Here is a 645-nt window from a genome sequence, read left to right as displayed (position 1 = left end):
TCGGTCAAGGGCTCCTCCGAGGCCGGCTGGCGCCCGGCATGGCAGCTGCCAGGGACATGTAGCTCCGGGGAGCGAGGGCTGAGCCTGCAGCCACCCAGCGAGTGGGATGGGGGAACGGCTCCTGGTCTGGACCTGGATTCTCCTCCCAGGTGAGAGCAGGATCTTCCCATTGGACCGGGCAAGGGCTCACCAGCACTGTGCCGACCTTCCAAAATCCACATCCTCATCCAGCGGTGATGGAAATGCCTCATGGATATATTTCTTCCCTACTTTCCCCTCTGCCAAGAACTGACTAATTATTTCAATCCCATGCAGAGGTTGGCAACCTTTTCCAACTCACAGATCCCTAAAAACACCCTGTGGGAGGCTGCAGGGAGCCTGTGAATCCTGTGACCCCCCCATGCCATGAGAGCAGTGGGCAGGGCAGGCAGGGTGGGCTTGATACCTTGTGCTTGCTGGCAGAGATGGCTTTAACAGAAACCCGAACGCTTTGGGGTGGGCAGCAGCGTCCCAGGGGGGGTTTGGCTTTGGGGGAGGGCCGAGGTGAACCTCCCTAGGGGGCTGCAGAGCAGGGGGGATATTTGGCATTTCTTCCTTTCTTTTAAACCTGACCCTGGGAGAGCCTGGGGTGGGACTGCCCTGCCC

At 59.5% G+C, this 645-nt stretch overlaps 1 protein-coding gene across 1 annotated transcript in view; it reads left to right on the top strand.

Annotated features, from left to right (window-relative positions):
- Nucleotides 1-106: 106 nt before the first annotated feature.
- Nucleotides 107-645, top strand: part of LOC103916759 (CMRF35-like molecule 3) — a 3487-nt gene continuing 2948 nt past the window's right edge. The window contains exon 1 of the mRNA XM_009323810.1: nt 107-149. Coding sequence (XP_009322085.1) covers nt 107-149 — 43 coding nt within the window. The remainder of the gene's footprint in view (nt 150-645) is intronic.

This window comes from Pygoscelis adeliae, unplaced genomic scaffold, assembly GCF_000699105.1.
Source record: "Pygoscelis adeliae isolate BGI_AS28 unplaced genomic scaffold, ASM69910v1 Scaffold75, whole genome shotgun sequence".
Taxonomy (NCBI): domain Eukaryota; kingdom Metazoa; phylum Chordata; class Aves; order Sphenisciformes; family Spheniscidae; genus Pygoscelis; species Pygoscelis adeliae.
This window is presented reverse-complemented; position numbering and strand designations above follow the sequence as displayed.